This window comes from Hippoglossus hippoglossus, chromosome 4 (genome assembly GCF_009819705.1).
Source record: "Hippoglossus hippoglossus isolate fHipHip1 chromosome 4, fHipHip1.pri, whole genome shotgun sequence".
NCBI lineage: Eukaryota > Metazoa > Chordata > Actinopteri > Pleuronectiformes > Pleuronectidae > Hippoglossus > Hippoglossus hippoglossus.
This window is the reverse complement of record NC_047154.1, coordinates 23639564-23657337: the sequence shown is the minus strand read 5'-3', so window position 1 is coordinate 23657337 and position 17774 is coordinate 23639564. Positions and strand designations below refer to the sequence as shown.

Genomic DNA, 17774 nt, shown 5'->3' with positions numbered 1-17774 from the left:
TCATCTGTTTGTGTGTGTGTGTGTGTGTCTGTTTGATGACAGCTTGCTATAGAGACTCATTTCTGGACGTGGATGAACCATTTTGTGACCTGGGGTTCGATTGCCTTCTACTTCATCTTCTCTCTCTTCTACGGAGGAATCATCTGGTAAGAACAGTTCAAAATCTTTGTCGTTGTACAAAGCACTGCTTTAGAATTCAAAGAAAATTGTTTGCCATGGTATATCTGCCCCACTTAGATTCTACATTCACCCTCCATACACCTATAAAGTGATTCTGCAGAAGTTCACATCCGTCTTAAGTACTCTACCCAGTCCAGTCGGCTCTCAGACCAGCAGGAGCCATCCTGATAGAAAAGGACCATAATTAATATGTGTGGTATGACATCTCAACGGGTCCTTAATTATGTGATGTCCCTAAGCCGCCCATGTCTGCCCACCCGTATAGTCTAAGACCTGGTGCTAACTTTAGCCAGACTGTCTCTGTCCCTTTCAGACAGACCAAGGGTAACAACTCTTTCTTTCCCTCCCCTCCAGGCCGTTCCTCCACACCCAGGACATGTACTTTGTATTCGTGCAGCTGCTCTCCAGCGGTTCCGCCTGGTTCGCCATCATCATCATTGTCATAACTTGCCTCTTCCCTGATGTGGTGAAGAGGGTTTTTTACAGACATCTGCAGCCCACCAGCACGCAGAAGAGTCAGGTAACACGGGGATCAATGGGAGAAAGTAGAAGGTGCGATCAGATCCATTCATTCTTCTAAAATGGATTGTTCTGTCTTTGGTTTAAAGAAAAAAAGGAAAAGGAAAGGATCGTCTTTCAAATTGGCTGAGATTCTATAAGATTTGTGTTGCACCCTTCTGGCCGGACTCCAGAAAGTCCCTCTTGGCCACAGCAGCTCTCAAATCACTGTGTTAGTACAGTGAAATACGTTTTTTTCTGTCTACTGCTATGTTACTCCCATATTTTTCCAGGGTTATCACTCTGCTGCAGCTTCTCTGAGAACAGCAGATGTTTAGTTTATCTCCAACGTTGTGTTTGCTTATCGCTGTGCTCCAAAACATTTTGAATAGGTGAGTAGGATCCACTCACAGACCTATATCTGCATTGTTTTATCCAACTATGGCTAAGTGACTGTAGCCAAGATTAAATTCAAGGTAAATTCATTTTATACAGACGGCTGAAAGTCAAAGAATGACAGGATCAGAGAAAGAAGTGGGACAGAATGGTAACAGGTATATAGAACAGAAATCAAGCATCAGGCAAATGTCATAGTGGAATGAGAAGAAAGTAGTTGTGGCACAGGAGGATCTGAATGTGATTTTATTCAGAAAAATGTATCAATTGTTTGTTTTATTGTCACTAAAGAATTAAGTGAGAGCACTTGAGGACTAGATATAGTTAAATGACATCCTGCACATAGTCAACCCATATGGAGTCATGTTCTTTTTCTATAATCTATCAATTGAAATTAATTAAAATCAATAGGTCCAATTAGGTCCAGCTAGAGTTATAGGTGAGAAATGTTAAAAAGCCATTTCTATAGGTTTGGGTTTCTCTGTAAGATCTGCAGACCCGGGCTCAGAAGTAAATGGCAGCAAGGTCCAAACACAGTCCGTTATTAAATATGTGTTCCGTGCACAGTGTTGGATTTAATACTTATTCCTACTTGCGTCACAATAATGGAAATAATATATCATGTGAGATGACAAAAGCCCGGAGGGAGAAAACAAAGTAAAATGTCACGGTAGCTCAAGTTCTCGACTCGTATCGGTGAAACAGCTCCTTGTTTTCTCAGCCTCTGTGGTCACGAGTAATCCACTTCTCTACACAAACAGCATGGTTCCTCACGGACGCCACATGACTCACCTCAGACGCAGTTTGCATGGTCACCTTTCAGCCGACCCACGCTGTTATTGTACTGATTTATCCAGCTGGAGACTAGTCACGTCCTATTTTACAAAACTCCTCTTGTTTCTCAGAAAACAAATGTGGTGTTTGTTGTTTCTGCTCTAAACTTTGTCCAGTTTTGTCTTTTTGTGTGTGTGTGTGATTCTAAGTGTGTGGTCGAATGAACTGTGTGTGAGAGCTTGATCTCTAACCTCTCTGCGTGTCTGTGTGTGTTCTTCCTCCTGTGTACGCTCCCGGTGTAGATGTATTCCAACCGCGTGGCAATAGGAGACGACTTCATCGCTCTGCAGCCTCTTTCCAGAACCAAGAGCCAGCTGGGCAAAATTAGGTAGAGGAGATGAGACTGATCCAGCCCTGGGCTTAATATTTATCTAAAAATCCATCCAAGTATCCAAGTATCCACAGAGTGCTTTATTCATAATCAATCCTTCTATGTTATTAGATTCTGGCATGAATCAGAATAGGTTTGTGTGAATAGTTACCCATCAACACTGGCTTCTCCTTCTCCCCTGCGTTGAGGATAGAACAGTTCAGTTTCTCTTCTATTAGTTTGAAAAAAAAGTTATTGTCTTAATTAATCAATTAATCATTTCTAGAAAAACACTTAGTAAAGACATTTACATCATATCTATAATAAAGAAAAGCTTTAAATCCTTTCATTTTCAGAGCTGGAAACAAAAACTTTATAAACTTTATAGTTTTTCATATTTTAATTAGACACATTTTACAATAATGCTTTAAAATTTGTAAAAATCAGTAATTTGATGCCGTTATTTGTGGTTTTAATTTCTACTATTCAGTGATGTGTTACACTACATGTTAACACTTGCTGTAATTAAATATGATTATTCTACACAAACCATATTATGTTTTAATGTCATATATATATACAGTCTAAATTCCAGCCATACCAACAATCCTAAAATGTAGAAGCATTGCTTTATGGAACTAGCACTCCTGTTTATCATCATTCATACACAAGTGAGATGTTCTTCCTCCCAGGTCTGGATTGATTTGGTCGTACTTAGTCCTGTTTCTGACACTGGCAGCGCTGCTACTGTGTCGGAGCTCCACCTTATTGTCTCGTGTCTGTGAGCGCATGCCCTGGACAAGCCAATCAGCATTCTCCGTGATTGGGGAGTAAAGATGTTTGGGTCCTTTTGGGGGTTAGAGACGATGCAGGAGAATGTGACTTAAAGCATTTCAGCCGCTGCATGTCTTGCACTTTAATCCACCATCAGACCTCCCGCCTGCTTCAGCATGGAACTGTCATCACTCCCTCCACTGCATGAACAAACAGGTGAATGAGTGGGAATCCTCCCGTGCTTAATTTTGATTGCTCCCCTGGAACTCACGATACAGTATTATACAGTTGTGTCGTGCAGGGACTGTATTTGGGCTTTTGGATCATGATTTAAGAGGCGCTGTTCTGACTCTGACGTCCTGCATCTGCATTCGTCCCAAATCCGAGCACCTGGTCAGCCCCAGCTCCTGACCATCAGTTAGTGGACTCATACAACCACAGTCTGAGTCTGGCATGTTAAAGGGACATCAGTCGCATGGTGCAGCCCATCAAACCCCCCCCCCCCCCCCCTGTATCTATAGCATGGTCCATCTTCTTGACGTGTGCCCAGCTGTTCACCCTCAGACTGGTTTCACCACTTGAGGAAACCCTACTTAGCTCAGAGTTGTTCCCCTGCATGGTTTCAACTGACTGACAGAAGAAGTCTGATAACAACACTGCAGCTGCATGACAGACTCGACGTGTCGGGGCACAGCAGCATGACGCCGGCCCATTACAAACATGACAGACAGCTGGGTTGTTATCGCAGTTATTTTGGAATGATGCCTTGAAGATGTTGTGCTGTCGTAGTAGACGTCACAATAAACAGCCTGCAAGTGAAATGGTACCAACACTGTGAGCTGTCTCTGGGGACGCGAGGCGACTACAATTATTCCTTGATCTTGGACAGCGTCTTGATGTACATGCTTTTTAACAGTTGTAATTTTGCACATACTCAATTGTCCAAGATCATGTGAATGAACCTTGTGCTTGATACTTTTTATGATTCTGAAGCACTTGCTGAGATATGCTAGCACAATAGAGAATTATTAGGTCTATTGTTTACAGTGGTTTACATTTCACTTAGTTGCCAGTTTATACATCTTGCAAAAACCAATGCAGTCTAATACATCTTGTAAATCTTACCTTCAACCTGACTCAACTTTATGGTCATTTAATTTGTAGTTTGATGTTGTTTATTATGCGTTTTTATCAAAGTGATGATGCATTCTAACCATATGATCATAAATTATTAGTTTATTTATATTATCTTGGAAACATGTTTTTCAGACCATATTTGTGTTTCCCTTGACCTTTGACTGATCAGCTCCTAAAGTGAATCATTGGAAGATATCCTCCCATGTAATATATATAACATCATATTCATAAATAAAAAGAAACAAACAAATTCCTGAAACAGTTTTAACAAAAGCAAAACATTATGAATTTATTCCAGGACTTGTTGAACCTAATAATCTGGCAACTAAGTTTATATTTCCAACTATCAATAATATACAGTACATGCAGGTTCCATCCCACAAAACCTTTTGAGCAGAAACAAGCTGTGGACTTGCAGATCTAAGGAACCTGTTGCATTACAGGAACAAAACAAAACACTTAATGCAAAAGAGATGGTATTTCACCGGAGTAATTAATTTGTTTGTTGAATCAGTGGAAGTACACAAGATGCTCTTACTGGCTTCAAATGGTGTTTTAATGTTAAAGTGCTGTATAATGCAAATTATTCAATTCTGTTGCAGATTTCCAGTATAATTCGGTCCTTCGTTTCTAATTAGATTAGAGGGAATTAATCACAGAAGAACCCAGAATACTCTCCTGGGTTCCCTGTTGTTTATCTACTTTGTGGCTCTGATAGATTCAGCAGCAGCTTGATTGGTTCGGACGCTAATAGATTTGCTTTTATCTGCAATAGACGGAACCTTTTCTCTGGAGACAGTTGGGATGTCTGCAGCTTCTTTCTGCTCATTGGTTATGACAGCTATTTCTGAGCTTACTGGACTGACGGGGACTACGTTTAATGGACACCAGTACTAACCACTGACCTTATTCTCAATGAGACGTTATTTTGATTATGATGCTTCTGAGTTATGAGTTTAGAAAATGCTGTTGACATGGCACTGTCTTAGTCAGACTAACTTCTTAATCGGGTTAATATCTAAATATTGGTGTCCATGTAAACGTGTCTACTGACAGACTGATCACTTGCTTTTACTAAGTGACCAATCTGCTCGTTGGTAAATAAGCAGCACTGAAAAATCATATCCACCTTAACTGTGATTGTTGAGTCCTAAGAATATGTTTTGTAAGGTAAAGTTTGTGGAATGAGATGATTTCAAACCCCCTATCAAATGTTTGAAATCAAGAATCCATCCCAGACATACATGCATTAGCATTTAAAAAATTCTGAGAGGGGACTAGGATTTATTAAGATTTGAATATGAGACTAAAGTGGATATTTTTTGCAGTGCGATGGGTTCGTCAGCAGGCTGGTTTTACTGGTTTTGTTGCTTCTTCGATGCCACCGACAGTGTACCTGATGGTTGAGATGTGTAACTAGCCAGCAGGGCTCACTGTGAGCATCTTGTGTCCCTCAGATGGAAGAGGGTGAGGGTTCAGTCGGCCCAGAATATGACCCTGTTAAAGTCCAGCGGAGCCCAGGGGAGGACAATTGGCACCTGCTAGCTGCTTATCCTCCCCCTGCTACCCCCGGCCCAGACCCCTGCTCCCTCTAGGTAGTACCATACATGTATTTCACTGCCATCGCCCCCCCCCTTGTGATCGTCACTGCCCCGGCAATATGGCCTCAACCACATAGGCTCTGTTAGAACAACCTGCTTCCCCCCCATGGCTGAATGCCCCCTACACTGCCCCTTTACTTCATATGTAAAACTATTATTCATGTACGTCTCTGTCAATCATCAACTCCTGTTTGAATGAAACAACCATTTTCCCCACCAATCACAGTCAACTCCATCCATCCTTACCTTTTGCATGGATAATCTAATCCTTACCCAGAAATGTGTGACCCCCTTCCCCCCCTTTACCAACCATGATCCCCCCCCCCCATCCTTTCCCTATAACCTCTTACTTACTGCTCAGATACTGGTTCAGGGGTTAAAGAGGGAGAATGCTGTTGGCATGCTGAGTTCATTGTCTTCAACGTGCTTCTGTTCAGCCATCTATTCCCAACACATTTCGTATTGTTCATCCATATTGATGTCGGAATGATGTTTCATTCATTCAAAGGCTTGTGAGTATTTGAAATCTCATGAAATCCATTTTTTATTTTCTATACGTTCCTTTATTTATTTTCTTTCAATCTTTTTTCATCACAAAATTAACTCAGAGTCCGGACAGAAGCCTCCGTCTGTTGCCGTATATGTATATTGAGCTTTAATCAGCCTTTAGTTGTGTGTTAATTAAAATGACAGTGAATATGAGTTGTAGCCGAACTCTGTAGCTACTATAATAAATCAGCCAGGGAACGATGTCAGCTCCACAGCTTTCACTGAGGCCTTGCTCAGTTTATGGCAAAACCTTGAATTCTGGCATCTGTTTCTTGGAAAACTTCACTGTGCAAGACAACTGTAATCATCAGTCAGTCATGGTTTGGCAATTTGTCAAACATTGCAGTGGTGAAGTGGCTCATTCAGTAGATTCCCCCCCATAATCTACACAGATGAGCAACTTTACTGAATCTAACACGACTGCCACTGAAAACTGCAGAATGTGAACCCTGTTGACCTCTGCCTGTGTGTTGACTGATTCAGTACTTGGTTTGTTGGTTTGGTCATCAGAGTTAGAACCTACATTTATCACCCAAAACACAGAGGACACTTCAACAACAAATGAACATCAGTCTAGGAAACATAACAATCTGGGCACGGTTGTGGTTCAGCTGTTGTCGCAGCTATTTTCTGTGGTTCGCAGTTTGGTTGAATCTGTGTTTGGAGTAATCACGTTTTCCCTCCTTGCTCTGGCCAAGTTAAAGTGGTGAATCTTGTGGTGCAGTAATAAGAATACATTTGTTTGGCTTTTTAGTAACGACTAAAAGACACAATGCTCTGATCTAAGAGCAAAACAATGCACTCACAATATCATTTACAGACGCCTGACACTGCCAGCACTATTCATTTTCAGTTTGGCCCCGTCAGGGTTTTCCGGTTGGAGGCCAGGAAAACAATAGTTTGGTTTCATGCCAACGGTGTCTCCAATTTCTGCTGCAGAGAAAAGTAAAAACAGCAACGTCACAAGCCAAAGCAACTGTCGCACATTCTACCACCAAACATCAGAGGAGGCTCCATCAAATGATAAAATATGAACAGTTAGAAATGTTTCCCTACAGAATCACATCATAATATCTGATGTATAGTGTAGTGTAGAAACTGGAGGTTTTAAAACTTGACCGAGTCCAAACTTTTCATTCAGTCCCACAGACATGAAGAGAGAATTAGAGAGTCTGCTGCTCTGCAAGTTTTGATCTTGAGAAATCAATGATGCCTGTAATTGATTATCGCAAAAAGTACAAATGGAAGCTGATTTATGGACCAGATGGGTCACTAAATTTACTCTGAGGTTAATCTATAATTGTCCTGTCCTGATCAGGATCCAGACTACATGAGTGTATCCTCACTCTCTGTCTCCTCTTCGTCTCCTCTTCGTCTCCTCTTCGTCTCTCTGCTCTTCAACTTCTCCTTCCCCTCACTCCCAGTCGCTCTCTCTCGGGTGCTGACTCAGGACGGCAGCGCCACCTGATCTCTCCGTTTTTTCTAAACTGCAACTTCATTCAGCTCTGTCTGCCAGGGCCTCGCTCCTTTCTTTCCACTGCTTGCCAACTTCTACAATAGCACAGACAATAGTTTGCGATGGTTTTCACATATTATGAAATCGAGAAGATCGGGATAGATGATGACGACAGTGTCTTATTTCTTATCACACAGTAATTAAACAGAAGCGGGCTGAATATCCTAAGATCTTTGTCCCAGGACATGAAGTTATACAATTTGTGCGAAGATTAAATTATTAAGTGTCACATAAAACCTAATAAAATATAACGTTGATGGAAAGGTAGTAAAGAAAAAAAGAGCTCGGCTGTTATCACTGGCGATGAATGTGATCGGCTGGCCTTGGATCAGGGTTAGTTTGTGCTGCGGGTTATGGATTGGACGCAGAGTGAGTGATCCATCATAGACGTGACAGGCAGAAAGATTTGCAACAGAGAGACGGTCCATCTTTAAAGCAGCACTCTGAAGTCACATAATAATACTAAGCAGGTACAAGCTGAGCCACTGCAGGGAAATAAAGACGGTTTATGGAATTATATGGCAACAGTGGGAGTTGTGTTTCCTTGAAGGTCTTTGTTTTGAAACCTGAGGTAAAAACTCTCAGTGAGAAAAGGAAAGCGGTTTTGTTATTGATTTGTTTGTTGGTTTTATGATTTATGTATTGATTTGCAACATATGTCACCCCGTTGTGTAGCATGTTTGAAATGTTTCCTCTGTACATCATTGTTCTTGTGACAGCATGTGATACGTCATCCTGCCGTCACCCTCATCATCCTGTCAGAATGGGACTATGTTGGTATTCACTTCTTCTCTTTGTCACTTCTCCCTCTTTCCTTCTCTTTTGCTTCTCATCAATTCTTCCTCTGTCCTTTCTTCTGCCTCCAACCTTTCACACCCTTCACCTTCTTTCAGTCTCTATCAGCCCCCGCGCAGACCCTCAGCTGTGTGGAGTCCCTGTGCTGCTACCAACATGGGCATAGCGGCTGTTCCCGCCTGGCCCGCTTCCTGGAGCAAATGACAGGACAGTGCCCGGCCGGTGAGAACCATTGCCCGACATCCAGCAGCAACAACAGGTGGGCAGGACCGCGACGACTTCTAACAATGATTATGAAACCTACCGAACCGCCACCACCTCCTGGTTTCAAAAATTTGGACAGCAGTGCTGAGTGCTGTAGCCCATAATGTGGCCACAACTCAACTGTAAGTTTCTCTCGTTCCTATTTGTATTTGGTTGGGGCGTACGGCTGTGGTGGAACTGGGTCTCAAAGACTAGACACTGGTGTAAGGGTTGTGGCTTGACAGGACTTTGGGAAATCAGCTGAAGGAGGAGGCTGAAGATGTGTGGATCAAGTCAAGATGAACTGCATCCTCGGTTTCTTATTTCCATCTATGTCCGTGTTGGGACAGTTCTATTAACCCGACAGAATAGTGCGATGGGAAGATCAGTAACCAAAACTATAGAGACCAATGACTGAACAGATTTATATGCCCATGCCGTGTACGTAGCATGCCGATGTGGATGTTTGGCAGGAAAAGCCTTGGACAATGCGGGTCCCAGTCATTTCATTGAGGCCAATAGAACGGAGATATAAAGGCAACCAAGAGTAGAGCCCGACCGATACTTCTGATACCGATCAGCCGATAATATTTATATCATCCAATGAGGTCCGAAACTCAGTGGAGATGTGCTATTAGTCCATTTGTAGCAGAGCCTTTGCTCTGTGCTTTATCTTTTCTGTTAATCTGTCCCAGGGCAGGAGACTACAAATATAAATTAATTTTTTCTATATTGTTTATTTATTTATGTTTTTTCAGCATTTGTCCGTGCCCAAAGATTTCATGTGGGACATATCTGTGATAGGCTAATATCGGCCGATTGGACATATCTGTGATAGGCTAATATCGGCCGATTGGACATATCTGTCGGGCTCTACTCAACAGGTCTCTATTCCACTGTAGTATGTAACCTGTCTTGTCTGTGTTGCCCCTACATTAGGACATTACACTGTCTATTAACCCATGTGTCTTTGTTCTTATCGTCTATGATCTGTCGTCCTGTTTTTGTCCCGTTTCTGTTCAACACATCCGTGAAATCAAAGTTTTGCCTGATTTCAAGGAAAACTGTGTAATCTGTAATGCACTTTAGCAGATGACAGCCTCGTCTATATGTCGATTATTAATCTGAGCTTTAGGTTGACTTCCACATTGTGCTGTAATTCTTCTTTACTACTTGAGATGGAGCCAGACTTTGGTTAGCTACTGGAATCGTATCTGATCCAAACACCAAATGTGGGTGTTCACATCTCTACTATTATATCCTGTGTTTGAAGGGATATAAAGTGCTTTATATCAAGTGGGAGTCTGTTGTGACTCAGCTTTTAAGCTGCACTCAGCAATTTTTGCATTTTGGGAGCCCCAAATGCCAGTTAGAGGTAAATACAATAAAACATGATGTCTGTCTCCTGCACAAAGTGAACTCTTAGTGGCTGCAGATAAAATTCCTCCTCTGCTGCAGCACAACTTTGTGATAAAGGATGAGAAAACATCAACAACTTCATTTTCTTCATTGATTTATCTATTTTTTTCCCCCATGAAATATTTTTTTGCCTAGTGCAGCTTTAAAGACGAGTGCACTGAGTTCACAGTTTGCGGGTCTGCTCCGTCGGCAGTTTCCGTGTTGTTGCGTCTTTTTTTACCTGAATCCCAGAGTGCGGAGGTCATTGATTAATTGACCTGATCAGCCCCTTTCTGCTGAGCAATCAATACCCCCCCCCCCCCCCCCCCCAAAACAGCTTTGGGACACTCGCTATTGATCAGATCAATAATGAAGATGTAGCATTCTTTGGTGTGTAAGTGTTTTGCAGTGGACCTCGCACAGCCAGAGGGTGTGGCCACATACATTTGTGTGTGTGTGAGAGTGTGTGAAGGCTATGATAGCTTGCAGGTAAAATAAGTGATGCACTACCCCCCCCCCCCCCCCCCCCCCCCCCCACCTCCTTTCAGCCCCTCTGGACTGCAACCTGCCACCTCTTGCGGTTGAGCACACGACTGTGTCATCGCAGTCGGTCGGGTCCGAGGGATACAGCTGTATGAGGAATCTCATCGCTCAGACGTATAATTGTGACTGACTGTAATTGTGCCAGAGCTACTGGGCTGCAGCTCAAATGATAAACCTCTTACGCTTCATCTGATCGCGACCAATTACATTATTCCATCTGAGCAAACGACTGTCGATTTATACTCCCACAGGGACAAATACAAACATGAGTAAAATGCTTTGGTTTTCATCCTCCCCCCTCCTCTCCTCACCCACATATACCTGTGTCCCTCCTCATCCTCTTCTTCACCCTCTGGGTTTCAGTTAAGAAAGCAAAAAAAAACCACAGAGAGCGATTAGTGAGACTCCCACGTTTGGCCTTAATGCTAGGAAACTGCCACAGGGGAGAGGGAACGTATCCACCCAGTCCTATATAACACGCTTAGTGACTGGAAGGGACATATAGCAAGCATATTAACAACTTATATAAACCATAAAGAATTAATCTGATATTTATTCAAAGCCCAACTGTAGCTGGCTGCTTGACTTGGTCTGTTGTTGTAGTGTTGAATGCTGGCTGCAGCTGAATTGTGTCTTGTGGGCGACGAAGCAGGAACAGACGTGGATGTGAGGAGTCAGAGATGTTTTCTTAAATATTCCTTCCCACGTGTATTTGTCACATCCCAGTAGCTGAGTCTCCAAACAAATCAAATTGTGCTGAGTCCTTTGACGTGCTTCAATTAGCAGGAATCCATCCACATAAACTCTGAACAATTCAACAACTATTAAACCTCTTTCATGATTATTTAATCAACAAACTTAATGTCGGCTTCAAAACCAGTTTGTTGTTTTGTAATAGAAAGTAAACAAATTGACTGCTATGACCCTTTTACAGTCAAATCAGTGAATGATGAAGATTCAGCTCCTGTCAGACATCTCTCGCTCCTCTTCCTCCTCCTCCTCCTCCTCCTCCTCCTCATTAAACAAGGGGACCACATCCTGAACCAGAGAGGCTGCTGGGAAGTGTAGTATCTGAGAGTTCTTCGGTTTTTGCTACTTCATGTATCTATTCGTCTTTTTCTACTGGATCCCGAAGCCTTATACGAGCTTCTGAGAAGAGGCCAACCTTGAGGGCATGCTTGTTTTATACCCGGGGTGTGTAGCGCCCCCTACAGGCTACAAAACAAGGATGCCCAGACTCTGTCTTGTTGCATGGGGGCTGCTGTTGCCTTTGGTATTTTGTACACAATGTAAACCTGTATGTATTTGTGCCCCCGCACACACTCGTCCTCTTGCACTAGTCTTTTTTCTGTCCCCTCTGTCTTTCCGTGTCCTTGTCCCTTTGTGTCTGAAATCTGCATAATGTTGCTCGACCTTCCACATTAATTCTTCCCGTGCTGTTAATGTCCCCTGTGAGCGCCGTCTTGTCACAAACCTGCCCGTCCTGTTCTTTATCTTGGGTTCACGTTCCCACTGGCTCATCCCAGGAGTGTTTCCGTGCTAATGTCCTCGTTGTTCTGTCGTAACCCGCGGAGCGAAGATGGTTTTTAGCACCGAGATGTTTCCGGTTGACCTCGTCGCCGGTAGACAGCCGGGCGCGTCATGCAGCACGTGAGAGAGCGCCTCCAGTCAAATCACCATTTGAGTCATCAGCCTGTTTCCATGTTTACCAGGTTTTAAAACGGTTGTCTTCATCTCACGGAGCGGCGTTGAACTAAAGGTCGTGGGAATTATTCAGAGCAGGTCGACTGACATTTAGAAAATACAAGGAAGTAAACAAACAGGTGGGGGGGGTGCAGAGATGAGAAAGGTCTGACGTTAGCATATTCTTGGCTATAAAACACACACACACACACACACAGTTTCCTCGTGCAGCCTTGTGAAGATCAGGTGGCAGGAGGGCTGTGCTGTTTGAACTCGCAGGATGTTGAACCACAGTCTCTCGGCTCCTCCCCGCTGCTGCTTTGAGGAAGAAGCTCTGATCGTCGGCTCTGGTTCACGTCTGATGCAGCGGCGGTTTCGGCTGTCGTGATCTTTTAGCAGAAGATTCTCACGGTGGAAAGCTGCGACTCTCCTGATGCGTCCATGTTGGGATTTTTCTGGCCTAGTTTGACGTTAGACTGTTAGTTTGAGCGTTTTATATAAAAAAGACGACATCGTGCACCAGTCTGTCCCTGTCGGACGTTTCCAGTAGAGACCCAGTTTGCTAAGCTAACAGAAGAGTGTCCCTTTTATTACGAGGGCTGTGTCATGTATATCATAGAGTCTATTCTATATACATAGGTTTAATGCTGTGGAAGAAGATCGTACAGTTAGAGCATAAACATATATTTTTCTTGAGATTTTTAAACCGCCTGCTGTACTTTGCGATTTTATATTTGAGCAGAAGATCGAATTCTCCTCCTGGTCATCTTGAGAGCAGATGTATTCACTGTGTAGCACGAATGTTGCTGATGCTTGTTCGTCATGATTTATTTTCTCTTTGTGGTGATTGTGTTGACTTCATGTTCACGAGTAACGTAGCTCGAGTCTCTCCTCATCTGCTCAAACCTCAGAACCAAGAATGTGACATCAACAGTATTTTCTTCAAGAGGCACCAAATATTTGCCACAAGTAACTTTTCATAGTAATGAGGTGAAAACGCTTAAAATGTTTTAAATCTGTGTTTCTCTGCAACAACTTAATTAAATAAGCAACAATTGAAGTTCTGAATGAAATTTCTTTTATTATAATTTACTCGGGACTAAACGGTTTTAGCCTCCAACTCAATCTGGTTCTGATAAATCTGGTTTAGTGAGTTAATGAGAAGAGACTTTAGATTCTCATCACTAACGACATCACACTCATCACTAACTCTTCACCCCTCCACCTCTCACTCTGCTTCTTCAGCCTGGTTGTGATGATTGTTAACACAAAACTTTGGACATCTCACACACACACACACAAACTCTGCGTCAGTGTCCTAACCCTCGGTCACTGCTGCCTGTTTCCAGGTCTTGGAGCGACACGGAGAACTTCTACTCTAACGATCGCAGCATCCTGACGCTGTCGCCCATCGAGGCCTCTCACTGCTGACCCCCAGAGGCCGCTGACTGTAGCGCACAGAGCCGGGGGAGAGGCACCGCTCCGCTCTGAGTCCTTATCGCTCCCCTGCCGCCATTTTAACCAACACACTTCAACTTAAAACTCAATTCAGCAAGTTGCAAAGCGAACTTGACACGAGAGCTGCTGCATCGTCTGAAGCCAAAGGATGTTTCCTGATTTATCCTCCAGCGGTTATAAAGCAGATGAAGTGTTCATCTGTGGACAAGACGCATCTGAACAACGACTATCAGACTCTCTGCTGCTGACAGAGAATCTCTGAGTCCTGGAGAGTAATCTGAAGTCTCATTTAAATGAAAAACGGTTTAGAGAGAGATGTGTTGAGTCTTATATTGAACCAATCAGCTCTCATGAAGATATTTTTCAGTTTCAACGCAGTTTCCAAACTTGTTTTTCTTGAAACTGGCATTAAAATGACCCAGTGAGACACGGGATGGAGATTCCTGCCAGTCGGACCTGGACTGAACCATTTAACCCAGTTGGTTTGACCGACACGAGCCAGGATCCCACACGTAGCACCGGGAGTCAGACGACGTGAGGAACCTTCTCATGGTGTCGGCAGCTGAAGTCATAGTATAAATAACTTTTTGAGCTTTTGGCGAAACCGCTGCACCTTCTCTCCCTGTTCAGACTGAAAGGGAAAGAGCTGGACCCCCCCCCTGCAGCCCTGTAGCATCCAGAGCTTTCTGCTGATGCGGCGGCTCTGCTCCCTTTCAGAGCGACGGTATTCTCTCGATACTGTAGGTGGAGCTTCACCTCCACCGTGCAACCAAAGACCGAAGGATTCTGGAGTTTATCAGAGAAAAAAGTGTGTATTTCTGTGCCTGATTGTACAGAAGCTTTCTGTTGTTGTTACGAAGACGATTATTACTGTTCGTGCTGCTTCTCTCGTCTTGACTGTTCAGGCCTCCGTCTCCGCGGCGGCGCCTGTTTAAAAAGCCATACGTTTTCAAGAAGGTTGTGTTCTTGGTAGATTATTGAAGGAGCTGCAGACAGGAGCTGTTTGATTCTGTGCTTTCTGTTGTTGTTGTTCCCCTGAATGCCTTTTCTCATTCAGCCCGGTTGGAGAAAGCATCTCAGCATTTAGACTCATGACGTCAGGGACATTTTTTTTGGGAGGTTTTAAAAGCAAAAATTTACCCAATCACAGACTCGAACTCGAGGTGGAATCAACCTGCCCCCGAGCACCCGATGGGATAATGGTTCCATTTGGTTTCCAGAGAGACGAAAGTGGCTTTAATGGCGAGATGCTTTTCCAAACCCCGGCTGGTGCACGTTGACCCAGACAGCAGAATGTGTCCGTCTCCACGGAGATGGATTTATCAGATAAATGACTCGGCAGGAGATGAACAGGGAAGCAGAGCGTTTTTGCACAAGTCACATATCAACTCACTTCTTTTCTGCTCGAATCATCGCCTCACCCGTCACCATTCAAATCATCCGAGTCATGTTTCTGCTCTTACGTTCTCGTCATGTTCCCCCCCCCCACGCTCCTTGATGAAGTGCGTGTTGGTGTGTGTATGTGTTGGTGTGTTCCTCTGTACGGCAGCCATGTTGGTTGAAGGAAGTGTGGTACTCAGCTTTGTGAAAAGTGAAATTAGGAAAAATCCCAGATCAGGTTGAACTTTGAGGAGAATCCAGAAGGCGACAGAAGCGAGATTCGATATCGAAAACCTCACAAGACAACCGTTTTAAACTTGACATCAAGAACCACACAACTTGCCTCAGCTCACACAGGGAACACACACAGGCGTAGCACGTTTCTGATTCGCTGTGGTCGATGTTTGAAGAAGTTTTCTTTGTCCGATTCTGAATCTGACTCGTTCACGTCCTTTTTTCAATTCATTGAATCGTCTGGATGTTTCTTTTCAGTCCGGTACACGTCGGTGTCCTGTCGGTTCACACGGACGCACGTCACAATGAAAGTGTCTATTTATTATTGCAGTACTTTATTTTCCTGTGTTTGTGTTGAACTTTTCTTACATATCAATAAATCTGTAGCTCCTGTAATACGCAGCGCCCCCCCCCCCCCCAGACGTTTAACTTGAGCCTGGATCTGTGATCAGGAAGCTGAACCCCCCCCCCACGCTCCGAACCAGGAAGCTAAAGTTACAGTTCGTGAGTTACTCCACAGATTCTGATCATCACACTGTTCCTGTTTCAATGTTAACACAGGAAGTATCTTCTGTATTTTCTTTTGAACCATTTGACCTCATATTTGATATTTAACGTGTTAAACACTCCTATAGCTTCTTATTTTTATAAAAGGATCATTGTTATCGTAGCATCAGGATTCAGACGGAGGTCAGTGGATCCCCCCTGGGAGTGAAAACTTGAAAAGCATCATGTGTGACCTCCGTTAGTTTGAGTGTTTTGTCTCGAGGCTGCAGAATCTGATCTGTGCACAAACACCTGCAGTGTCTGAGCAGCTCTGACGCCCCCTTGTGGTCATCTGCGGAAGCCCAAAGTGTTCAAAACTAAAGCGAGATGACATCATCACATCAGTGAAAGTATTGATAACGATTCATGGGCAACGATAAATGTGATAAACTGAGGTTACATGTTCAAAATGAATCAATATGACAAACTGCATGAGGTTTAATACATGATTACAATATCAATAAACAATAACAATGTTTACTTTTCCCTTCAGTGACAGTTAAAGATGAAGTTTTGACAGAAACTTATGTGATTTAAAGATGAATTATGAATTATTAGAAAATATGGAAAAACTGAGTAAAACTTGAAATAGAAAATTGAGACAAAAACAAAACCTTGTTTGCGGAGGTACATTTTTATATCTGTAGAATTACTTCTTGGTTGAATAATAATAATTTCGAACACTTTGGGTTTCAAGGTTGTTTTTTTTGTCCAAACTTTATGTCCTGTCACATTTCTCACATCAAATGTAATTAGAGACAGAATCGTACTTCTGTGATTTGTTTTGCTGCAGTTTTTTGCAGGAAACTGATGTGAAATCTGTTCTTGAACTCGGACGTGAACCAAACTCTCTCTTTGGTTCGATGCCTCCAGGTTATTTCTCGAAGCAGGAGATGACTCAGCCTCATAATGTGAAAAAAAGAATTAACATTTAATATTTTATCACCAGGAGACGATTGTGTCGTCCATCAAAAGCCCCATTAGAGTTTAATTGGATCTTATTTCAGACACAGAGCCGTAAAATCCTGGCTCCAGTCGAGGTTTTGAGTTTTCCTGGATTCTTGGAAATAAGTAAAAAGACCAAAATCAGCTGTCGGTCGTCTTTGTTCTTTAGAAACATACAAATGAAAATCGAGACTTTTCCTCTGGGTTTAACTGCAGATGTAACATCATGTTCCAGTCACGTTGGGTTCACAGGGTTTTGTTATTATAAAATGTTCTTGGTTCAAGTGAAATCTCCCTGAAGCTGGTTCAGCCTGTGACGTCGGTCTCAGCGTCTCCTCACAGACCGGAATCTAATAAAGCTTTTCTCGATGGAATCAGCTGAAAAACAGGAAAAGTAAATGAAAGTGTCCAGCGATCCGGTTTCTGAACGTCCTGTGACTCAGCATCAGGCAGCGAGACTGGAGGCCGCGGATCATTCCCCCCCCCCCCCCCCTCATCAGTAAATCAGGCTTCAGCTGATTCATTCTTCATCACTCTTCTGTGGACTGATGTCTGCGTCCGGCTCCTCCTCTTCCTCCTCCTCTGTCCATAAATCTGTCTTATAGTTGATGTTTATGAAGATGCGACTCTATTTACGAAATAAACACATTTTTAAGAAACGACTCTTTGGAGTGAGACTTCGTTTCATTTAGATATTAACTGAAAAAGAAACGAGCAGCTCAGGACTGATGAGCAAGACAAATCTCCATGTTGA

At 43.1% G+C, this 17774-nt stretch overlaps 1 protein-coding gene and 1 long non-coding RNA gene across 8 annotated transcripts in view; one reads left to right on the top strand and one right to left on the bottom strand.

Moving 5' to 3' along the window:
* The window catches only part of atp11b (ATPase phospholipid transporting 11B (putative)), a 39603-nt gene extending 25525 nt beyond the window's left edge, over window positions 1-14078 (top strand). For 2 of the 7 annotated variants that reach the window (XM_034583580.1, XM_034583579.1), the window contains 4 exons: window positions 43-146; window positions 535-700; window positions 8689-8976; window positions 13807-14078. In XM_034583580.1, the coding sequence (XP_034439471.1) occupies window positions 43-146; window positions 535-700; window positions 8689-8958 (540 nt within the window). In that variant the 3' untranslated portion in view covers window positions 8959-8976; window positions 13807-14078. Of the gene's footprint in view, window positions 1-42; window positions 147-534; window positions 701-2150; window positions 2237-5586; window positions 5725-8688; window positions 8977-13806 lie in introns of those variants that run through there. The other 5 variants (XM_034583582.1, XM_034583581.1, XR_004613684.1 and 2 more) reach the window with 4 other exon arrangements.
* A 1773-nt stretch (window positions 14079-15851) lies between these two features.
* Window positions 15852-16528, bottom strand: LOC117760513. Its single transcript, XR_004613688.1, has 2 exons — window positions 16003-16528; window positions 15852-15958 (listed from the first exon to the last, which is right to left on the bottom strand). It is a non-coding gene; the product is annotated as an uncharacterized LOC117760513 (long non-coding RNA).
* Window positions 16529-17774: the final 1246 nt, after the last annotated feature.